This window comes from Serinus canaria, chromosome 5 (assembly GCF_022539315.1).
Source record: "Serinus canaria isolate serCan28SL12 chromosome 5, serCan2020, whole genome shotgun sequence".
Taxonomy (NCBI): Eukaryota; Metazoa; Chordata; class Aves; order Passeriformes; family Fringillidae; genus Serinus; species Serinus canaria.
Genome location: NC_066319.1, coordinates 53,685,629 through 53,701,991, shown reverse-complemented (window position 1 = coordinate 53,701,991; position 16,363 = coordinate 53,685,629). Strand labels below are relative to the sequence as shown.

Sequence of the window (16,363 nt, the reverse complement as noted above, 5' to 3'; positions counted from 1 at the left end):
GAGCTGTGTGGAAACCAACTCCTGGACTTGTAGGAAGCCTGAGCCAAGGTGGGGTGCCTTGCACGAGGGTTGCTTCCCTTGCAGTGGGGCTTTGCTTCCTGTGGCATTTGCATTTCCATCCTCCTCTGAGCACACACAGAAGCGAGCCTTGGGCTACTGGCAGGTTATGGATTGTTGCCACAGCTTTCCTCTGAGTTGGGAGACTCGAGCATTGCAAGCCTGCCTTGAACTGAACTGTGCAAAAGTAACAAAGATGGGAAACTAGCGTGGAGGAGGAATATTTCTGCTGTGAGCTGATGTCTTTGCTGATCAGTGCTTTTATGCTCCCTGCTTTCATAGTGGTGGCAGCATGCTCTTGGGTTTTGTTTGGTTTTGGTTTGGCTTTTTGTTTTTTTCTAACTCCCAGCTGCTTTCAAGGGCCTCCAGTCCTTTGTAATAATGAAGAACATGGGCACCTGTCGAAGTAGCTTGCAGCAAAGAGGCGGAGCCAGTCTCATGATGACTGCCAGCTTTTCCATGGATCACCAGAAGTCTTCAGTGAATCTAAATTGGGGTCCATGCACCACAATTTGAGATTTACTGATGCAGAGAGTAATTAGCAGCATGACAGAGTGTTTATTATTCATAAACATGCCTTTTATTTTAGCTTCCTCTTAAAATCAATTGCTGAACTTCAGTTTCTCATCAAGGATTTTATGAGGATGCTAAAAATATTTATTGTTTTGGTTTTTCCTAAGTTGGAATGTGGGGATTCCCTGTGCAGGCAGTTGGGCTGTTCTTTCTGTTCTGTTACTTGCTATTATTTTTTCTTATTTAATATTTATGATGAGTTGGCTCATCCAAAAACCCTGAAGGACAAATCCTTTTGATTAACTCAGTTCTCTCTCTTACTTGCAAGTCCCATCTGTGAGGTGGAGTGTTAGATTCTGGGGAAGCTTTTGTCATCTGGTTGATAGCATGCAAAAATCTGGAAATTGTGTGCAAATGATCTTCTGTGCGTTTAAGGTCATACATCCTTCAAAGCAGGGGTGTCGATGCTCCTGTCTGCATTTGTAACTCGAGTCCAGCACAGCAGTGAGCAGTGTGTCTGTACAGTTGTTGCATCGTTGTTTTTAGGTTTGTCCTGGAATCTCATGCATGGATGACAGTGACTGAACCATGTCAACTTTGATGTGTCAGATGCATCAATGGCTGTGATGTGTACAGCTGTTCTGCCTTCTCTTTTGAATTCATCTCACAGCAGTCTAGAGCTGCTCGTTAAGAAATTATGATCCCTTAATTTAAGTGAAATGACCTTGTTACTTTACTACTCCCCAGCTATCCAGTCTCTTGCAATAAATCATGGATGAGTGCAATATTTTTTTTGTTACGGTGCAGTTCTGATATTCACACTATTGCTCTCTTCTACACAGTCACTAATATGATGTGTGATGTGTTCATTGTGCTAAAGGACTTTGAAGAAATAAGCATTTTATATTCTGTTTAAAATAAATGGAGGTGAAGGAAATCATTGTAGTTAGTAATCTAGTTTATAATACAGAGTATTAATACACTTTCTAAAGTAACATGTGAAGTGTTTACTGCATTTCAGAAGCACCTGTAACATTAACTACGTGCACAACAAAGGCCTCTGTGGTTTTCTTTTTCTTTCAGTCTCTCCTATTGCATCTCTTGCAGCAGTTTAAAAAACAAAAATACAAATCGGAGGCCGTGTGAGTGTTTTATTTTAGGCAAGCCGAGCGTAGGGGAGTGTGAACAGGAAGCGCTGGTTGAGCGGGGTGACTCAGAGCGGGAACTGCATTGTCACACAATCTCCTCCGTGAGCCGAGGGCTGCCGTGCCTCGGGAAGGACGGGGCCGGCTCCTGGAATTCCAGAACTGCATTGTCACACAATCTCCTCCGTGAGCCGAGGGCTGCCGTGCCTCGGGAAGGACGGGGCCGGCTCCTGGAATCGCAGCCGGCGGCAGCTGTGCCGGCCGCGTACGTGGAGGGGGCAGCTGCACAGCCAGCTGTCGTTTGGTGTGAATCATACGGCCGGGGATACTGGAAATAGACCGACGTGGGGTAATCCAATACCTGGCAGCCTTTTGATTTTTACTGCAGGCCCTCTCCCTCGTTCAGATAATTAAGGGGAATAATTAATGAATAAAGAGAGGCAGAGTGCAAACAGTTGTTATATGAAGTGCCTCGATGGTTCTTTTTTATGTGCAAAACCTGTATATCAAGATTTATAAGATGTAAAGATCTTGCTTTTGTTAAACTTGCACTGACTTGGGCTCTTTTACCTTTTTAATTTTGAATGTTAAGTATTCTGAATTGTAGGAATGTAAAGCTCACGCAGACTCTGTCCAGTGAGAAAACAGGATGGTGGTGCAGTTGTGGTTCATGCTTTTAGCAAGAGTAAGCAGCTCAGTGCAGGCCCGTGCAAGGAGTAAAGATGATAACTAAAACCTGAGGACAGGGTTTGGAACATGAGATGTTGGTATCAGCTACAGACAACTGCATAGGAGACACAGAGTCTAGAGAAGTCCTGGTAACATCCACTGCACAGGCCACAGGACACTCCCCACTCCCTTCAGCAACCCACCGTGCACAAGATCAGAAATGCACTGTGGCAGGGCTTCTCTGGAGCAAGCAGGAGAGGTGGAGAGAGCTGCTGGGGTCCCGAGTCCCTGCCAGCTGCTGCTTTGCTAGGTAGAACTACCCAGGGGAAGGGAATGAACTGTGCTGGGCTCTTTTAGCTGTGAGACCTGGCAGAAATCCACCCCACTGACTGTTCCTGTGTTTGCAGCCCTCTGAGCAAGGGCAGGAGTGCCTTTGGAGCGGGCCATAGGGTTGGAGGGGAAACATTTCCAGACATTTGGCTGCCTTTTTACAGCCTGAGAGCCAGTCAAATGTTAGAAGTGTGGTTCTGGCTCTTAGTGTTTAATAAAGATTAGTCATTGAGGTGGGTGGTCTTTTAGGATGTGCAGAGCCACTCCTTTGGGTACAGGTTGATAAGAAGATGATGGATATGTTTAGCTTTTTGCTTGTGAAGGAGCAGGTTGATGGCCTTTTCTCCGTGTACTGTCTCCTTAGTGGGTTGGGATTTTTCTAAAGACTTGGATCCTGTTTGGAACAGTTTGTGATGAATAAGTGAGAGTTTAACAGCTAGCTCTGTAATGTGAGAACAGTTCTTGGCCTTTGGACTTTCAGGTTTTGCTTATCATGACTGTAACATGAGGGAGGATGGGAGAAAGAAGACAAGAAAGCTGCTGTAACATACCTGCTGTCTCCTTTTCTCCCCCTCTGCTCACTCAGGACGGTGAGCATGGATGCCAGTTCTTTTCACATGGTTCTTCTGCAAATACTCTGCTGTAGATATGGCTGTGTCATGAAAGATGGACTTGCTGGGGTAAATTTTGCTTCTTGAGTTCTGTGTTCATGCCTGGTGTGGGAGTATCTTCTAAATCTTTTTCCTTACAATCTGCAGGTTCTGGAGGATAATGACTACGGCCGTGCAGTGGACTGGTGGGGTTTAGGAGTTGTGATGTATGAAATGATGTGTGGTCGGCTCCCTTTCTACAATCAGGACCATGAAAAGCTCTTTGAACTCATCCTTATGGAGGAGATCAGATTTCCACGCACATTGTCACCTGAAGCAAAATCCCTCTTGTCAGGTTTGCTGAAGAAAGACCCTAAACAAAGGTGAGGCTGTTGCTTAATATTGCACTTTTTAAAGGTATTTGAGACAAAACTGTAATTTAATTTTTAATCCATTCAAATTGATTATCCAACAAGATGCAGCAAATGGATCTGCTCATTGATTTTTAACTTTTAAATGAGCTGACAGCATAAATAGTGACATGAAGCAGCTTTGGTGCTGATCTTCAGAGTATGGTGGCTGCCATTAAAGTAAAACGATAGCCTGGGGAAAAGCAAGTTAACCCTACCTTTGGCTGTAATGAATCCAGTGGCTGCTGTGATACTCTACCCTAAATGCTTTTGCCTTCTGTTGCAGTTGAGACTGCTGTCCTTTCCTGAATTTTTGTCTAGATGTGTGCCAGTGTTTTAGCGTCCTGCTTTGGACAGTAGGTGGTGGTGTTTGTACCATGTTTGTAGTGGAGTTTATACCATGCTCAATTGACTTCTCCTATTTCCTCCTTTTGTTTTTGTTTTTCTTTTATTGCTGTATTTTTAAAAAAATAACCCTTGATTTAAAAACAGAAAAAAAACACAAAAGAAGCCCCTCATGGCTAACAAACAGAAAATGGAACAAGATCCAAAAAGGATGTTGACCTTCACGGAGATAAACATCAGTTTAAAAACTTGCCATCTTGTCAACCCAGACATTTTTAAAACAAATAATATTGTGACTCTGCCCCTGATCTCCTGTTCTGAACCGTCCACTGTTAATAGGCCCCAAATAGGAAACCTTTCATGTGAGGTGCAAGCAGAGAATTCCGGTTTACTTTTTGGTGTTTGTTTAGTCTCCATGCTTGTGTGTGCACATAGCAGGAAAATGGGATTTGCCACTACCTGGATACTTGTAGCAAAGATTTCTGTCTGTAGGCTATGTAGGATCACTGTAGGCTATTTCCTTCACTATTTGTTGATGGAAAATCCTGTTGGGAGGTCTCGTAATGCAAATCCACAGTTTTTAATGTTAGAGGATTCATCTTGGTGGTGCTGTGGGGAACGTGGCCAGCTCTGTACAAGGTGGCAACAGCTGCAGCCCCTCCTGAACCCAGTGCCTGTGAGAGGACCTCCAGGAGAAGGTTGAGTAATTGATGAGCAGCCCCCAGGCTCTGTGCTCTGTGAGCCTGGCTGCAGCTCCTGCCAACAGCATTCCTGTCCAGTAAAGCTCTGGGTTAAATACAATTGTGACCCTTTCATAGTTTATTCAGGTGGGGCCTTTCAATCACTGGGAACACAAGCAGCATCTGCTGCAGTTTGTTCTTAAAGGAGCATCTCTGATGAATCAAAATGCAAATTGTTTACAAACAAAGAATACCCACTCGTTTCTAATTATGAGATTTTCCCAGTGCCAATAATTACTCCACAATATGCTCACTTTATACAAATAGCCACTTCTTCACATGGATCTTCTGCAGGCTTGGAAGCAGTGCTGCTCTGATCTGGTGGACAGATGATTTTCATGCTGCTGATAGAAATAACTGTTGACTAGACAAGCCTGCACACATGCCTTATTGTAATTATGCCTAATTACACTGGTGCTTCCCAAGCTTTTTTGGATCATGGATTGTTCTTAAATACTGGTTTCTCCCCAGTCACTGTTCCCATAACTTTTTAACTGAAGCTGTGGTTCAGCAAATCCCCTGCACTTTGTGACATTTCAGGCAGCATGGAGAACTGATCTGGAAGCACTGGAGGTGGAAGTCCTGCATCCTGCCCTTGTAGTGTTATGTTCTTTTTTCTGGGTGGTCTGGGTGCTGGGGAGGGTGCCTGGCATACTTGGTAGTTGACTCACAGTGTGCTCATGGAGCCATATGGACAAAAACCAGCCAGAGAGCTACTGAAATACATTCACTGAAAAGTTATATTATGTGTGATAGTCTGTGCTTTAGGGAGCCACTGTGTAATTCAACAGAAATGCTTTCTGGTGCCCAGTGGTGGACAGAAGTTGGTGTCATTGTAATGTTTGTGGCAGATAGTGTCAGAATTAACAGCATAGCTTTGGATGAACTTCAGAGTGAAATGGAGGAGGCAGCCAAAATCATGAGAAAAAGGAAACTGGGAGATGTTCTCACTTCCCCTAAATAATACAAAACCTCCAACCAACCCAACAATAAAGGTTGATATAGTGAAGCTTAGTGCCAAGGATACTTTAGGTTAAATACCAGGGAGCTCTCGGTAATTGTGATCTCTATCAGTCACTTAAATCTTAAAAATGTCCAGTTGCACCTGAGCTGGATATACTGGAGCAGTGTTAGCACACTCTGTTCAGTAATACCAGTTCAGTCTCAAACTCCCAGGCAAATGGAGAAAATGTGAAGAAAAATAAATTGCATTCTGCTTTTAATCATGGCTGTTTTCTAAATTTGGTCATATGAAATCCATTTTGTAAGAGCAAAGGAATTTTGAAGTTTCTTTTGGGATTGATAGAAGTTTATTAATCTTGTAATGTGAGCCCTAATTTTCCTAAGAAGGAAAAAATCTATTCTGTAAATATTTTCTGTTAATGTGACCTGAAATTCCCCTTTGCTTTGACATGGATCAAATGAAAGAAGGTAATCAGAGCATTTTTTCATACATGAAACAACATACATGAACAAATTTTTTTACTTTTTATTGTTCTGGCTGTGGAGATCCCAACCTGTGAAAGTGGGCCTGGATCAGAGCACCCTGTGTAAATGGGCTAAGTTTAGATGAGTGGGTTTGTAATCAGTGTCTTGCAAGCTCTGAATTTTGGCAGGTTTTTAGCTTGAGAGAACTTCAGGATGGTTTAATCTGAAGTGCCTTAGTTCCTTGTCATAGGCCAAGGTTGTCCAGCCTCTCTCAGATGGGGTTTGTCACAGGCTGCTTCACCTGCCTCTGTGGTGCTGTTGGACCTTGCCATTCAGCAAGAATGAGAAGAAGATGATGCAGCATTTCAGAAACACCTGTTCAAAAATCTGATGCCTTCAAAGAGTTGCAGTTGTAGCTTTGGAGAGCTGAAGCTCCCTGGGACTGATGGTCAGTTCTTGCAGTCACCTGGAGTTCTGGTACTTCATTCTTCCCTAGCCATGATGGTTCTTTCCATATCCACATGAAAGTTTGGTCACAGATGTTCAGGAACGTGAGAGTCAATCAGGCCCTTACTTGTATAACTCCTTGGTTTTTCCCCTAGTGAAAGGAGGAGATTTGTAGTTAAGCTGAGTGTCTGTGTCCTCTCTGCTGCTCTGCTACAGGAAGGTTAGGTGGCTCTTGAGCACCCTTGCTCTCAGGCACAGGGAGGGCTGCAGCCCTCACATCCACTGCTGGCATTGGAAGAGTTAGAGGTGACACGTCTGGGGACTTCAGGGGCCTGGAGGTGCTCCCAGCTAGCTGGTGGGCAGCAGAAGGAGGTAATCTTGAAGAGCTGGTCCTCTTGGACAGCACGCTTGGGTGCCTTGTGGACATGCAGAGTTTTGGAGCCACACATGACAGGTGACTTGTGCTTGTTCTGAAATGTGTGTGCCTTGAATAGGAAAGGGCTTCTGTCTCCAGACAGCTTCAGGGTCCTGTGTATCAGCTGAAGTGCAAAATGCTCATGTCTTCATGTTTCACCAGGTGCTTTGAGACAGGCTGAGATTTAGCTGTTGGGTATGATAATTTTAGTCTAAATCAGTTCTGTCCACAGCAGTTTAGACAAACTCAAACAGTTCTCCCACAGAGATCTAAATTGAAGCTGAGAAAAACATAAAAGGCAAGTTTACAAGATTTTTTTCTCCCAGCTTTCCAGAAATTACTATTTTAGAGACTTTCCAGGCTTCACCAACCTCAAACTTGACTCCTCGATTACTGATGTTGTGAAGTGGGAGCTTTTTTAGTGCTTTTTGGATCTACCATGTTTGTGTCACATGCATGTGGTTAATGAAGAAGTGGGGAAGTAAAGCTCAGCAAAGAGCTGGAAGTTAGCTGCATTAGGCTTTCCAAAAGTTTTAATCTCTGAGCACCCAAAGATTCTGTGTACGGGGCTTTGGGAAGAATGTGGCCTTTTCCTTCCAAATATGGAGTTTTCCAATCATGCTGTTCTCAAAGCCAAAGAGCTTCTCCGTGCTGACAGTGCCAGTCATAGGTAGCTGATGTGGCTAGAGCTCCCAAATCCTTCCCGTGGCTATTAGGAGCCTCTGAAGATAAGGGCCATAGTAAAATAAGCTACTGGTGTCCATCTTGACTGTATCAGAGAAGGAAAAATAGGAGTCTGTGTGCTTGGAGCTGGTGAACACCAGCAGCCTTTGCTGGGCTATTGTTCTTGAGCCTGGTAGGAATGTGTGTGCCATGGTAGAATCAGGTTTGGAGGCAGGGCTGACTCAGAGAAATCATGTGAAGACAGGGCTGGAAAACTAGAAGTGTGCAGGTTTCTTTTTGGAGAGCTGAGAATGGACCTGGGAACTGAGCACTGTTTACTTCTATAAGTAAGTGGGCAAGTAGAGATACATTATTTTTCATGTGATCCACTAATTGCAATCTTCCTCTGTGTTTACAGACTGTATTTATATTTACATATATATATGTTAAAAATACAGTACAGCAAATTTTTAAAATTATTTCTGTATATTGTATCTGTGGAATGATGGCTGATTGCCCTCAGTTTATGGAGCACAGACATTTGTCATTAAATGGTTAAAGGGACTTAAAAGCAATATGCAGTTTCATAAAAATTTAAAATGTGAAAATAATTTCATTTTAATATTGATGTTGCACTTTATTAGTAATGTTTACTTTTGGATTTAACTAAAATAAAAAAGTCTCTCAAGTGTAGATAGAAGTTGAATGAATAACCAGAATTATTGGCGGTTAGGTTTTGAGGGATGTTTTATCTTGTTTTTCTTTAAATTGCTTTTTGGCTTCCATACTTCCTGTTCTATTTCTTTATATACTGTAAATTTCTGTAGCTTTTGCTTTTCAATTCCTATATATACTGGTTTTAGTTCTGTCTGAGGACTTAAGTGTGCAGACTTTATTATCCAGGAATCTCTTCAGAGTTCTTATTTCTGCTGCATTTTACTTTATTTATTGCATGTCTCTATGAAAGACAAACCTGCTGCTCTTTACATTCTCACTGGTGCTTAACCATGATTTTTGTGCTCGTTGCCAATTTAATTGTGTTGTCCTTGAGACGGACCTTTCGTAATAATTCTGGAAAACAACACTGTATTTTGGAATAAATCCATATCCAAAATACTAGGTTTCTGTTGTTTCACCATTCATTTTGACTGGATCTGTGTAATTTTTAAAAGGTAAGTAAAACATCTGGAGTCTTTCTTGGCGTTTCCCTGAATGTGTGTTTGCCCTTCATGGAACACAGGCTCGCATTAGATAACATATTCTGCAAAGCACTTGTGCATGGCTGCAGCCAGCCAGCCTTACTGCCTGCTTCTGCACAACACATTCAGGTGCTTCTTAGCTCGGAGTCACTGCCGAGCTCCTGTGCAGTCTGTTGACATCTGTGGATAAAGAGGATTGACTCCACCCTCTTCATCAGCCATCATCATTGTGCTGTGGAAGCAACAAGGAGTCTGGCAGAGACTTGGCAAAGCCACTACACCTGGAGGGAACCAGCCGAGAAGTGATTACTCACAGAGTTTGTTTCTGTTCCCAGGCTGCCCTGGAGTTTGTCTCTGTTCCAGGCTGCTCTGCAGCTGTAGAAAGTGCTGCCAGGCAGATGGGAGAGCCTTTGTCCAGCTTGGTTTGGCCCATGGGGCTCTAGGGTGGACTTGGGTTGGTCTTAGAGCTCACCTAGGGAGTAGAGAGTCACCCAGGTACTGGAAGGCTGGGGAGCTGTTCCACTGCACATTTCCTAAAGGATGATAGGGAGCAAACCCCTTAGGTCACTGTGGCACTGTAATGGAAGAGGGCAAGGAAGCAAGCACAGCCCCTGGACTGTCAGGCACCTGTGCTGCTGGGTGTCTCTGGTACAGCTGTGGCCTCTGCCAGTTTGCCTTCTCTGAGATGGTGCTCAGGCATGGCTGAAGGCTTGAATGCATCAGGATCCATTCCCAGTGAGCACTGAGAACAAAGTGTCACAGTATTTGACTTTTCCATGCTGAGCTGTCATCCAGTGCTGTCCTAACAGCATTGTGCTTTCGTGCTGCATTCCAGAGCATGCAGTGTCAAGCTGTAAGAATACCACTTCAATGGGTTTTAGCACAGCCTTCATATTTTCTCTGATATTTTGAACCAAACTCCTCCCCTCTATCCCCAGCTAATCATGAACTGGGGCATGGGGTTACCACAGGTGGCCCAGAGGACATTCAGGGCCAGATGTTGTGCACAATGGATGAGGCTTGGCCAGGTCTTGGCTTCAGGCCCAGAGAACAGGCCTATGTCCCTGAGTTCGGTAACAGTATAACTCTAACCTGGGTCTTGTAGAGTCATTGCTTCAAGCTCCCCATTGAAAAGGGGTCAGTATCTCAGCTTGCCAAGTGGCACCAGGCATGGGAGAACAGGCAGATCCTAGAGATCAGCCTGGGTGAACATGGTAACACCTGAGCATTGTTTTAACCTTGTTACCTGAGTCTCCTGCTGAGTACCCAGTATCTGTTTTATTTCTCGATGCCTCCTTTGCTTGCAGATGTGGTTCAGTCTTTTAGAGAACATTTTAACCTCCACAGCAAAATTTAAGCATCAGTTAGCTCAACACTGCAGCAAAACTGATTGCATCTATAAGCTGTGTGGACAGTTTTATTTTGGAATAAAAGTGCTTTATCTTGATATACCTCAAGTCAATAAAACACTCTTTGTGCTTTCCTGAAGCCAAGGAAGAGGAAAGATTTGCATATGCTGTGATATTATCACTGCAGTTGTCAACTGTTTTCTTTAATGGAAATTTAAATCAGGTTGCATAAATCAGTTTGCCTTAAAAAGCCTTGTCTCTCTTTCACTTCAGATTCAGTTTTACTGTTGGCATCACTGTGCTCTAGAAGACTAAGGGGTAGTTGCATATTAATGTAGAGAGAAGGATCTGTGGCTCCGACTTTTTACTTTACAGGATCTGCTGTGGTCCCCAGGACAGCATCATTCCTGAAGGGCAGGGCTTTTGAACTGTGGTTACTGTTTTTTCTTTGTCTAAGAGAGACATTTTTTCTAATTCTGTTTGTTAGCCTGTTTTTAAATCTTTTAATTGAGCTGTGTTGAAGCCTAAAATAGGCCTTGCAAAAAAACCAAACACACAGCAAATGCTAGAACTGCTCCCAAATGCATTATATAAACTCAAAATTTCTTCAGTACACTGCAATAAAAATTGTATTAGAAAAAATAACTGTACTCAAACATTTAATTACTTATTTTGCTTCCTACAGGTTAGGTGGCGGTCCTGATGATGCCAAGGAGATTATGCAGCACAAATTCTTTGCTGGCATTGTTTGGCAAGATGTATACGAGAAAAAGGTATTTATACTACTGTTTTCCCAAGGTGAATTGTAGCTGTGGATGTATCAAATGTTTCAATTTTGTTGCTCTCTAAAGGTACACAGAAACCCTCCACAGATAAGGTTTGTAGTTGTTTTTAGCAACAATTTAAAATACTGTAGTCAGATTACGTCTGGATTTTTATTTTGCAATGATAGGAGTATCTTTTAATGAGATACATAGTTTTATGGCTGAATAAATAGGATGTAATCAAAATAGCTTCCAAATTTAGAGAGTATACAAGCATTTAAAATGGCTTTTCCCATGAACTCTTACTGCCATTTCCTGCTGTTGACTGAAGCATCTCTTGTAAATCCAGAGTTGCTGCTGGTTCCTGAGCATCTGAAGCCAAACTTCCTAGAGCCAGTAGTAGAAGATGGGCTCTTCTTTTCCATTTCATTTTCTTTGCCTTTTCAATCTAATGTCAGCATTCAAGACAAGTCCAAAGACTGGACTTACATCAGTCCAAGCCTAATACTATTTTTTGTGCGTGTCTAAGGACCGATATTAAGTGTCTGCTTTTCATGGTATTTCTCATGGGTTTTCTTTGAGACCCACTGGGTTTGTTGGCTTTTCAGTGGGAGCCACTGAAGTCAAAGAGCCCAGCCCTTCCTGTAAGAATGTGTTTCATCAGTTGCCTGTGCCTCACTGCCCCTTCCTTCTCAGATAACTATTTCACACCTCCAAGATGCCCTGTTTTGTGCTCTAAGGGTGGTGTGCTGTTGTCCTCTCACAGTCTCATAACGCTTGTGAAATGCAGCCAAATGTGGGTCTGCTGATTCAAGGCTCCCATCTACTGGTGCCACATGATCTCACTCAATCCCAGCCTTTGCTGATTTCCCTCCTTACCCCAGCAGTCCCTCATGGTATCAGATCTCATCTCTAAATGCAGTTTGGTTGTCCCTCCAGTTGGTGGGAGCAGGTAAGAAACTTGGCAGAAACTGAGTTCCCATATTGTACTGGGAGCATTGATCAGTGCCTGTATACAGCTACAGAGAGCGCTCTGTTTCCTTCTTTTCTTTCATTTCCTCACAGGTCTGTGGCTAAAGGAACTGAAAAAATCATAAAACAAGTTTTTGTGCCTTGAAAGTGTGGATAAGACATTAAGACTTCAGCCCTTTCAGAGAATCCCTTGAGGGAGAGCTGCATGCAGTCATGAGGGCAGGAGAGAGTTCCATGGAATTTATCAGTATAACATAAAAAGTAGATCTGAATTCCTGTTCTAAAGAGGAAATTGTCCCCATTTTCACCCAGCTGACATGTCTGGTTTTATGCAGTTAAAGGTAAAAAGCTGACAGTGGGGCTCGAATATTTTGAGTAAAGTTGTGTCATTTGGTAGTAGTCCCAGTTCCCTGAAGAGAAGAGGTATCACACAAACTGGAGGCAATGTTTTATTTATCTATAGGACTCAGAAATCCTTTATAAATTGTTCCATAGTGGTAAGGATTCAGATTATTCTGAAAACTGCTAGGAAATTCCAAATACTTGGATCTTTTAGAGAAAACTGTGTACTAATTGAGACTATTCCTGACCTTGGCCTGTCCAAGGAGTCTGGATTCTGGCTTTGTTCGTGTCCCATTAGTGTTTGCATTGGAGGTAGGCACACTGTGCAAATGAAGAGCCTGTGAGTAGTTGCTGCCTACATTCTGGTGGTCCAAAGAGGGCCTTGCACCGTTTACCTGAAGTGTAGTCCTGTGTATTAAAGCTGCATTTTGTCAACTGCTGAGAGGTGTTTGTGTGCTAAGCCTGGTTCCCCACCATCTCCAGTAATGCTGGGTATGTGTATGAATATGGGCTTGGGTAATCCAGAATGTTTGCTTTGTAATTAAGCTTTTTGGAAACATAGCTTTGCTTTAAATTATAAGGAGTTTTGAATAACTGGGGTTGTCCCTCAGATTTGAAATGTTTATTGGGCTCACTTGGAAGAGTGCTGTGTGTCTCTGGTGCAGAGAAAGGTGCAGTTTAATTTGCAGTATTTTGCCCACCCACAAGCAAAACATACTCAAAGAGATTTTAATCACATGAGGATTTTTTTAGGTGCTTTTTCTCTCTTAAACCAGCATGAGCCTGTGGGTACCAATGCTGGTCTGCAGCCGTGGGAGGCTACAGGTGGCACCTCCCTGCCAGTTGAACTGCAGAGCTATTGCAGTGACAGCTTCCCAGTAAAGTGACATATTTGCTTGTTAAAGCCAGCATTGGAGCTTTCTGCGGCTTCCCCTCTGTTTCCAGCTTAGCGCTCAGAATTTGACAGCTAGGGGGAAAAGATGTCTTGTGGGTGCATCATAATCTGTCTCAAATTGCTTTTAACAGATACTAAAATAAAAAGGAAAATGATACAGGCAGCACTAGCCCATTCCACATGTGTGCTGGCTTGGGACTGCTGCTCTGAGTCGCTCCAATGTGCTCAGTTCAGGTGGCTGCTGCAGTGCCCAAGTCCTAAATCACTCCGAGCTGTGCACAGCAAGCAGAGCAACTGGGGGCACTGTGAGTGCCAAAACCACCATTAGCTTAAAAGGACAGATAGAGCTTCACACACACACATGCACAGCCTGTCAAAGCCAGGGTTTGGGAAGTAGACAGAAGCTGCTGCAAGGAGAGAGTGGGAATAGAGTTACATGAGGAAGAATCTTCCTGCTCCACAGGGCTTTTATATGTAATATGTTGGTGTGATTTGATTGAGAAGTGTTATTAACATTATAATGTAAAGCATTCCCTCTTCAATAGCTTCAGGGGACTGCAAGGCTCAGAGTAACTCCTGACTTTGGGATATCCTATTTCCTTTTCCTTTTTAAATTCAGGACATAAAGACTGCTTCTGAGGACCTAATATTTTTTTGCAAGGGTAATGTACCCAGCTCCTTTAAGCCATTCTTGGGCACAAAGAATTGTGAGTTAATTGGGAAAAAAAGATCATGAATATATACTATAATTGTGCTCTCTTATAATAAACAGACCTTTTATGCTCCTAAATTTTTAAGCATTGATTTTAAACAGTAAATGCTTCTTTTTATGTGGGAGCACTGTCATATATATACATTACATTTCTTACAGGCTTTACATTGAAAATTAACACATTTGATTGGATTGCTGTTTATAAGACGGGACACTGTTAGGTGCTGTCAAAACAGATCACAAAGACCGTCCTGTTGATAGGGAGCCTAAAAGCTGACAAACAAATGATTCTCCACATCCAAGCAGGAGGCATAGTCAGGAGTGGGGAAGAAGTGTTTTGTGTATTCCAAGATGTTTTCCAGGTAGTAATTTCTGTCAGTGTCGTTCTTGTTTGTACAAATGCAGGAGTGCATATTTTGAGGTCACTCCATAATTCCAGTTGGAGCAATTTACCATCCATCTTACTAAACGTCTCCCTGCAGTTTTGGATTGGAAGCTTGACACTTCCTCAGTCACGCTCCTGCACTGCTGCCCGGTGTGGCCGTGCGCTATTAAAAGATGGCCGCGCGTAACCCCGGTGGTGGGCGAGCGGGATCCTGGCCCTGTCCTTGTGCTCGGGAGGGCTCAGAGCCCTGGTCACGTCCTGGTTCTGCCCCCATGCAGGGGAAGGGGGGCAAGGTCTGAATCCTTCTCCAGTGCCCTCCAGAGTTGTCCACGTTCCAAGTGTGTGCATCTGTATGCAGCCAGCTCCCCATCCCGCTTCCCAGGCGCGCTCCTCCTCCAGCCCCAGCCAGGCAGCTCCGCTCCATCTGGAGCTGCTCTTGCCAGAGCTTGCCTAGGTACACATGGATGATTTCCAGCCTGTCTGCCTGAGTTTCAGGAATAAACCCCAACAAGTGCAGCTCCTGGTGTAGCAAGAGGAGGATGTTCGCTGCTGACTGGGCTCAGGTTTTTGTAAGCACTCCAGGTTTTCGAAGTTCAGAGACATCAAACTGCTTTTGGGGACTGTGGTGTTTTCAGGGTCCCCCGTGGTGAGAAGGAATGATGAATCTGACTCCATGTTCTTGGAAGGCTAACTTATTATTTTATGATATTATATTATATTATATTAAAGAATACTATACTAAAGAATAGAGAAAGGATACTTAGAGAAGGCTTAACAAGATACTAATGAAAAACCCGTGATTTTTTCCCAGAGTCCCGACACAGCTGGACTGTGATTGGTTGTTAAGTCAAAGCAATTCACATGTTGGATAAATAATCTCCAACCACATTCCAAAGCAGCAAAACACAGGAAAAGCAAATGAGATAACGATGTTTTCCTTTTTCTCTGAGGCTTCTCAGCTTCCCAGGAGAAGAAATCCTGGTGAAAGGGATTTTTCCAGAAAATATGACAGTGACAGGGGACCAGGAATATTAAAGCTTAGTGTTGCTGCTGCCTTGGCCTAGATTCTGCAGGGCTGGTCAGGCCTTCATTGTGAGCTGCATGGGCACAGTAGCACTGTAGCTGCAACTTCTTGGGAAATGTTACAACCCTTGTGGTGATACACAGGGTTAGCTGATAAGTTTCATATCATTAAGCATTTTTCTTACTCTTAAGCATTTTCATCCTCCTTAAGCATAAATCTGACTCTGAGGTTGACAATTTCCATATAATGATGTGGGGAAGTAGTATTGATATTTTTAAACACTGGTCAGCATGTTATTACTTGAAGAAATTTTAGGATTCAGAGTTTTCTTTGTGCAGTTAAATCCTAGGGGAAAAATGCCTTAAATGCCCCATAAATAGTAAGTGCACACCTAATAAGTATTTTTTACTATGTATGCTTCCTTTGAGAACTGGTGTTTGCTAGACATTTTAGGAACGTAGAAAAAGGCTCTGTAGCTTATAACTGTTGAATTCTACTTGTTTCAAACAGCACTGCAAGAACCTGTAAGTGGACACTTTTTTTTCTTTCCTTAGCTTGTACCTCCATTCAAGCCACAAGTTACATCTGAAACAGATACAAGATATTTTGATGAAGAATTTACAGCACAGATGATAACAATCACTCCTCCTGACCAAGGTAAAGTTTTTCCAAATGTTTCCCACTGTGTTCTCCACACTGCCAGAAATAATTTGGTATGGTGGGTCTCTTCAGCCCATATGAAAAAGTATCAGTTTAAACTTTAGGCTTTTCCATATATATTTGACCAAGAAGTTGGTAAAATGAAAAACCTGCTTAATAAGAGTGAAAAGTGAAAGACCACATTATTTGTACTGTGGTCTTTTCCAAATCTGCACACTCCCACTGGTAATCAGTGATGATAATAATGTTTAGCTCATGTCCATATCCACATGCACTGTGTATATGCAAGCAGTCAGTTGAGCATGGGCT

The 16,363-nt window shown here is 43.0% G+C and overlaps 1 protein-coding gene across 1 annotated transcript in view; it reads left to right on the top strand.

Moving 5' to 3' along the window:
• Positions 1-16,363, top strand: part of AKT1 (AKT serine/threonine kinase 1) — a 78,293-nt gene that overhangs the window by 60,353 nt on the left and 1,577 nt on the right. The window contains exons 11-13 of the mRNA XM_030240100.2: positions 3,473-3,687; positions 10,986-11,073; positions 15,949-16,051. Of these exons, the coding sequence (XP_030095960.1) occupies positions 3,473-3,687; positions 10,986-11,073; positions 15,949-16,051 (406 nt within the window). The remainder of the gene's footprint in view (positions 1-3,472; positions 3,688-10,985; positions 11,074-15,948; positions 16,052-16,363) is intronic.